This window comes from Natator depressus, chromosome 18, assembly GCF_965152275.1.
Source record: "Natator depressus isolate rNatDep1 chromosome 18, rNatDep2.hap1, whole genome shotgun sequence".
NCBI lineage: Eukaryota > Metazoa > Chordata > Testudines > Cheloniidae > Natator > Natator depressus.
Genome location: NC_134251.1, coordinates 22,050,377 through 22,057,742, shown reverse-complemented (window position 1 = coordinate 22,057,742; position 7,366 = coordinate 22,050,377). Strand labels below are relative to the sequence as shown.

The following is a 7,366-nucleotide window of genomic DNA, read 5'->3' as shown; positions in this document are numbered from 1 at the left end:
GCCGTGGCGTATATTGACGACATCTGTGTCTTTAGCCAGACCTGGGAGGACCACGTGTCCCAGGTTAGACAAGTGCTGGACCGACTCCAGGGGGCTGGGCTGACTGTCAAAGCGGAGAAGTGCAAGGTGGGGATGGCTGAAGTATCTTACCTGGGCCATCGGGTGGGGAGCGGCCGCCTAAAGCCAGAACCGGCCAAGGTGGAGGTGATCAGAGACTGGCCCGCTCCCCACACCAAAAAGCAGGTCCAAGCCTTTATTGGGATGGCAGGATACTACCGAAGATTTGTGCCCCACTTTAGCGCCATAGCCACCCCCATCACTGAGCTATGCAAGAAGGGGAAGCCAGACGAGGTGGTCTGGACCGAGCAGTGCCAGGAGGCTTTCCGGGCGCTGAAGGAGGCTCTGGTCAGTGGCCCAGTTCTAGCAAACCCAGACTTTGACAAGCCCTTTGTGGTGTTCACCGACGCCTCCGACACGGGACTGGGGGCGGTGTTAATGCAGGAGGATGAAAAGGGGGAGAGACACCCCATCGTGTACCTGAGCAAGAAGTTGCTACCCCGGGAGCGACACTACGCGGCCATCGAGAAGGAGTGCCTGGCCATGGTGTGGGCCCTCAAGAAACTAGAGCCCTATCTCTTCGGGCGACACTTCACCGTGTACACCGACCACTCTCCCCTGACCTGGCTGCACCAGATGAAAGGAGCCAACGCCAAGCTCCTGAGGTGGAGCCTGCTCCTGCAGGATTACGACATGGACGTGGTCCACGTGAAGGGAAGTGCCAACCTGATAGCGGATGCGCTGTCCCGGAGAGGGGGCCCCGAACTTCCCCAGGTCACTGGTCACAGTGACCCCGCTCAGTTCAGTCTCGAAGGGGGGAGAGATGTGACGATGTGACGCAGCAGGGAGGGGGGAGTGTTGACCTGGGAATGTGCCCTGGGGACGGGAGACCTGAGAGCCTGTCACCTGAGCCAGGAGGGGGAGGGGGAGGTGACACCTCTGCCCAGGAATGTGGATGGAGGCTGCAGCAGGGAACCTGCTCGGTGGGTTTAGTTTCAGTTTGGGGCTGGGTGGAGGAACACAGGGAACCCCAGGGCTGGGGTCTAAGCTCCCTGCTCCCCCAGAAGGACTTCACTGAGGGGTCCTGGGTGTACCCACAAGCTCTGTTTTGGACTGTGTTCCTGTTGTCCAATAAACCTTCTGTTTTACTGGCTGGCTGAGAGTCTCAGTGAATCCCAGGAAGAGGGGTGCAGGGCCTGGACTCCCCCACACTCCGTGACACCTGGCCATGCTCTGAGACTGCATTGGGCAGCACCCAGTCAGGCCCAGCATGGATGCAGGGGAGCCCCCAGGGATTCACAACAGGCCTCCCCGCTTCCCTGCGGGGGGAGAGGCTGCCCCAGGCGCAGGGCCAGGGCGGTGGGGAGGGCACGCAGCCAGCACTGCCCCTCCTCCCGCAGGCTGGCGCTCTGGCACTGGGACCGAGGAAGAGGGGCTGTTGGGGGAAAGCCACGAGGCCCAGCCGGCTGGGGGCTGGTGTTAAGCGCACAGGGCACTCCGCGGCCTGTTGGCCTCATGCCCCAGTGCACACCCGGCAGGCGCTCGGAGAGCAGGGCCCTGGGCTGCGTGGATAGAGCTCATTGTGTGGGGGGCGAGAGGGGACCACAGAAGGGAACAGGAAATGCCGGGAGGTGGTTAGTGTTTTATTGGTGAAGATGTAGAAGTTCTAGGTCAGAAACAAGCTGAAAATCTCCCTCTAGAAGCTCCAGGAAACACCAGACAAAAACGTACAGAAAACAGACCGAACCCCCCCCCTGCTCAATGCAGGAGCAGGGGCTAGACGTAATATGGCAGCTGAAGAAACGGCTCGCATCAGCCTGACAGGGGCACAGGACTGTTTTTAACTATAAATTTTCTTTTAAAATGTCCATTTTGCAAAATGAAAATGACACCCAAGCATGGTCTATACGCCAGCATCTACAGGGCACCAACAGAACACATATTAGTAGCAACTGACTCTATGTACACACAACGTTCAGCCTGTCTGCATAGCCTTGTAGGATCTCCACTGTTCCTGGTAAAAGTATATTTTATGGTAAACAAATGACTGACAGGGAGTGGAAAGCCTGTGCAAGGGGACACTTAAAGGAATGCTGTTTAGTATTAAGGTGGAGGGAAGGTTTTATGTGGAACAGAACAGTCTACAGAGTCGACCATATTTACAGTCATGAGGCGTTTCTTTTGATCCCATACACAGCTACTTACTGACTTCATTTCACTTGTGAGTTCCACTTTTGAAAACCTTTCCCATGCCCTAAAACTCTTTCAAGCTAAGTTGTTTATGGACGTGGAACACCAGGGCATTGCTAGACAGGGACAGAGTTCTCTGCGATATGTTAGTGGTTACACTTATTGCATTTATTTCATTAGAGGGATGGACACTAGGCCATTAGGTAGGAAATGACTTTTCAGCTGGTAGTGTCGGCAGCGGGGCAGAGCAGCTGGCCCCTCCTCGGCCTACTGAACAGCTCACGTTAAGGAAGAAAGTTCTTAACTTCACAAGAGGAGCAGTGGAATATTGAGCGCCTAATGCTTTGCTATATCCCCTTTCTTGAGGATGATTTGCCTTTGCCAGGGGGCTAGTTTTGTTTCATCGTACCCAAGAGTCCTGAGCTTTTCTGACTGCTCTTTCTCCTTCTCCGCCGCTTCTCGCTTCAATTTTTCTTGCTCTTTTCTGTTTAGAAACAAAACAAACATGGGGGCGTTGGTTGCAAAGAGCCGCCTGAGGCTGAACTGGTCGGTGTGGAGCGAGGGTATAAGTAAAGCAAAGCACACAAGCCTGCTTAGTCTGGCCCTGCCAGGGTACAAAGGCCTGGCCAGGGGTGAACGTACTGGGTTCTTAGGCTACTTGAGAAGTAAATGGAGAAGCAGGACTCACCGTTTTTGCTCTCTGTGAAAACAAGGAGAAAGAAAATACAATTAGCTCCCAGCGGTACAGCTATTGGGCAACCACTGTCATGCCCCAGCCCAGGGACAGCTCACCTTTCCTCTTCCATCTTCTTCCGCAGGATCTCTCGCCTCCAGGCTGGCATGGTGGCCAAGCGAGCTTCTTCTTCCTTCTCCTGTAAGACAGTAAAAGGCATTAAGGAGGCCAGTGAGCACCTGTAGAGCTGGAGAGAGGGCAGAAGGGACAGGAGAGCTGACCGGTTGGACTAGGCTGGAGGACACGTCTCGCCTAGGCTGGCCCTATGGAGCTGGACCAGCCCAAGCTGCGACGAGGGGAGATGGCAGGTCAATTGGGCAGGGCTGCCAAAGCGGGAGAGGGAATTCCACGGCTCTCAGGTGGCGATGAAGCGTCTGGAGGAGTTTTGACCCAAGTGGCTGTGGGCAAAGGCAGAGGTGCCAAGGAAATAGCTGTGGCTAGAATCAGACAGCTCTGGGAGGGCCAGGCCCCACTAACACACGCACCCCCACCTGGCCAAAAGTCAGCAGAAATCTCCTCAGCTGAGCGGCTTGGCCTGGAGAGGAGGGACACTTGGATAGCTCCTGGTACCCAGGGCCGGCCAGAGCTTAGCAGAGCGGTTAGGCAAGGGGCCAGGAGCTCAATGCTCCACTTGTGCTGAAGGGCTGAAATTCCCAGGAGACATCGTGCTGAGCGGGACATGGGATCTGCGGCCAGCAGAGGTTGCTGCCTCGAAGGAGCTGGAGGGTTGTTTGTACGGGTACCATCCTGCCTAGGGCCTGCCTAAGAGCAAAGTAGAAATGGCACCGCATGGAGGGGCAGACGCATGCCCTGCTTCTGGCTGGCTACACACCGGGCTCCTCTGCTGGCTGGGAACGCCACATGGGCCTTTTTGCAAATAATCTCTCCAGCGTTCCCAGTGCGCTGTCCATTGCTGCACGAGCTGTGTGTGCGTGGGTGGGTGTGTCTGCAGCCCCTCCGTCCAGCTTGCTAGGACAGTTCTCAGGCACAGCTGGGGACATCTCTCGGGACCACGGCAGGGGATGGGTTGTGTGACTCAGTGAACTCGAGCCAGAGGAAGAGTGGTGGAGGCTTGCTGCAAGCCGGCTGATGGCTGATCTCAACACTGCTTGGCAGGGGAGCTCACACGCAGCCAGGACCAAACTGGTCCAGCCTAGGCAGTAGCCAGTGCAAGGTTCCCATGCTGTCCCCAGCACTCTGCCTCACCCTGCCTTGGAGAGCCCCTTTGGGATGGGAGAGGTTAGTTCAGCATCCTCCCTCTGGGCAGTTGGTGGCTTTGCCCGTTAGTGCTAGCCCAGGGGATGTTATTTTAGTGTTTGATGAGGGAATGGGACTAAAAGCACCAGCCTCCCCTGGGCCACCAAAGAGTTAGCCAACAGAACCATCTCTCAGCCTTTACTTCCAGAGATAGATTTGAACGGGCAGGGCCAGGCCTGCTCTCCGTCCCAGCAGTGTGATCGCAGAGTAACTCCACAGGATGGGATCCTGGCCCTCACGCCTCAGTCTTCAGCCGAGCCCTAACGATGGGCGACCAAGATGGGACCCAGTGTGGGGGCGCAGATTCCCCCAGATCTACTGCTGCAGGCCTCTTATGCCTTCCCCTGGGGCACGTGGCGCTGGCTGCTGTCAGACACGGCTCTCGGGGCTCAGCCCCATGTCCCTACAGCTGATCGCTGCTCCCCCAACCCAACCACTCCCCTCAGAATGAAAGAACGAACCCGGCCTGGTGTGGGACCGGGCGCCTTTGGCTACAGACAGACGGCTTCTTCTCTGGGGCACTCTGACCGCAACGCAGGCAACAGCCGAGCTCTTGGCATCGAAGGGCTGGGCAGGACTAAAGCCCCGCGGGAAGTCCAGGGTTCGGCACGTGTCCTGACTAATCAACAGTGCCACGCAGCAGAGGCAGCACCTGTGGAGCGAGCAACCCTTCCCCTAACTCCCCCTTTCCCAGGTCGCCTGATGGTTTCCGAGGAGCCGGTTCTCACCACCGCCTGCCTCCGCTTTTAGGTGCATCAGCGGGAGAAGAGTCAGCGAGCTCTCGCCTGCACCAGCCCCCAGCCTCCCCGGCAGCGCTGGGGGCGTGACCTGGCGGGACGCTCCGTGGCATGGCTCTGCTGCCGTCTAACTCCTGCTTTGGTTGCGAAGAGCGACGCTCGCAGCCCCGGAGAGTCTGCCAGCCTCTCTTGGCTGGTGCGTCCCACGGGAGCGAGCTCTTGGATAATTCCTGGCTTGTGCTGGGGATGCTGGGAGAACAGCCCCTCTCGTGTCCCAGCGGGTTTTGGAACCAGGCTTGGCAACAGACCAGGCCCTGAAATGTGACTGGGATGGAGTTAGTCAACTACATCCTGCCCTACGTGCTCAGAGCTGGGGCAGCATTCCGGCTGGTCCTGATTTCATCCATGTGTCTCCATGAGGCAGGGCCCAACCCTGCCACCACTGAAACCACTGGCAGCAGGATCGGGCCCACAGGGCCATGCCAGATGGAAGTTTCCCCACACACCATGCTTGGATCACTCATCCCTGCTGTCTAGCCTGATTACTGGCCCATGGAAGCTTGAACCCTCAGGGCTACTCCCTGGGCCGGGGGCTCCAACAGCCCAGTGTTAGCAGAAGTGAGGCTTGTCAGACACGGGGCTGCCCGCACAATCTCCCATTAGCAGGACCAAGCCATGCTCTCGGCGCCAAGCCAATCTGCTGCTCGACAGTGCGAGAGCGCCGTCCTTCAGGGCTTTCCTGCTGCTGGCACAGCTACAGTGAAGGATTTTTATATGCCACCCTCCCCCGCACCCCCCATCTTTTCCTTTCTTTAAAGTTGGCTGTTTTGATGCTGCAGGAACCAGGCTAGTCGCTGGGCACTGGGCTTCAGGCCACATTCACCAGGACAAATATACATCTGGCCCTATTCCTTGGGTGTTTGCAGGACACTTGGCTTAGAACAGCCAATGCTCCAGAGCAAGGTGTCGAGGGTCCCAAATCCCACTGAAACAGCCTCGACACTCCCTTCCGAGAGCAGAGAGCTTTATTCCTTCATTGTCACAAGCAGTGTCAGGGAAAATGCAAAGCGCGCACAGACACACCCTCCCCCCATTTAAAGCAAACCTCATTTCCAAATGTCTATACAATAAACACTCTGGTCCTATTTCCATTCCAAGCCATGCACATTCCACTAGGGCAAGCTTGGGACTCTTGGGAATCTTCAAAGAACAACGTGGTCCAAGTGGTCTTTAGTTTGAAAGCACACAGCATCAAAGGGAATTCTCCACACGGCTTTAACATGATACGGAATTGCTAATCTGGTTGCAGAACCATGCACTGTGAGACCAATTAGTACAGCACTCAGCCTGTGCTCAGTATGGACCCAGGGCAACTCTGGTGCGGTCCTCCGCCTCGCCAGAGGAAGGATGGGGATGCTCATACCAGCTCCGACTTCCAAATCACTCGCTTCCCAGCTACAGGAAACATTAGCTAAAGAAGTGTCTGTAAAACGCAGAAAACTGGAGACAGCTCATGTCATAGTACATTTGTCAGGGATTAGCTCTTCCTCCAGCTAATTCAGAACTACAGCAAATGTACACGCTGCTCAAGAGGAAAATCCATGGACCACCTCCTACGGAAAACGGCAAACAGCCACAACGTCACGTGACACATGGTTACAGCCGCACCCTGGTCAGTTCAGCCAGCAGGGAGCACTGGCTACGCAAGAAGCTTTTCTTGAGAAAGAAGGACTCTGAGACGGTCCATGTAGGGAATTCAGGATTCAACAAAACAACGCAGACTCTGGGACTAATCCTGCAGTTCTTATGCAAACCAAACTGCCATTGAGGTCACAAGTTGCTGAAGCCCATGGGAGTTCTGCCTGAGTAACAACTGCAGGACTGGGGCCCCTCTGACGCTACTTACATGAATACTAAATTGTTTCTATTCAGAGTCCCTAGTCTGCCCAGTAGAATCCTGTACTGGGTTCAGCTGGGGAATATGTCTTTCTTTGTTCTGTTTTATAGCTCTTCAGCTAGGCATCACATAAAATGATTACAGGCCTCTCCCCAGAGTTTGTCTTGGGCTCAGACAGCTTGGGCTCAGTTCATCTTGGAAATACAATGGGTCCCTCAACTAATTAACTGAGCCAAACAGCCCTTGTCAAGTTCTCTGGGGCCGGCGCACGTTTGATTGTCCCCTGCTGTCACTGGAGCTGCTTCTCAGCCAGCAATTCCCTCTATGAGATGGACCAACATCCCACCTCAAAGAGGATGCGATCGCCTTTACCTGCGACTTGTGAGCCGTGTGGGGCAAGGGCACGGAGGCCCCTGCCTGCTTCTGAGACAGTGTGCGCTGGGCACTGCTTGGGGGGCGCTCAGATATCAAACATCTCCGCCTCCTTCTCTTTCC

General features: G+C 55.9%; 1 protein-coding gene across 2 annotated transcripts in view; it reads right to left on the bottom strand.

Moving 5' to 3' along the window:
• Window positions 1-1,685: 1,685 nt before the first annotated feature.
• ESPN (espin) overlaps window positions 1,686-7,366 on the bottom strand; it is an 82,651-nt gene continuing 76,970 nt past the window's right edge. Inside the window, exons 12-14 of one of the 2 annotated variants that reach the window (XM_074975308.1) lie at window positions 3,040-3,119; window positions 2,936-2,947; window positions 1,686-2,731 (exon numbers count right to left, since the gene is read on the bottom strand). In XM_074975308.1, the coding sequence (XP_074831409.1) occupies window positions 2,584-2,731; window positions 2,936-2,947; window positions 3,040-3,119 (240 nt within the window). In that variant the 3' untranslated portion in view covers window positions 1,686-2,583. Of the gene's footprint in view, window positions 2,732-2,935; window positions 2,948-3,014; window positions 3,120-7,366 lie in introns of those variants that run through there. The other variant, XM_074975307.1, reaches the window with a different exon arrangement.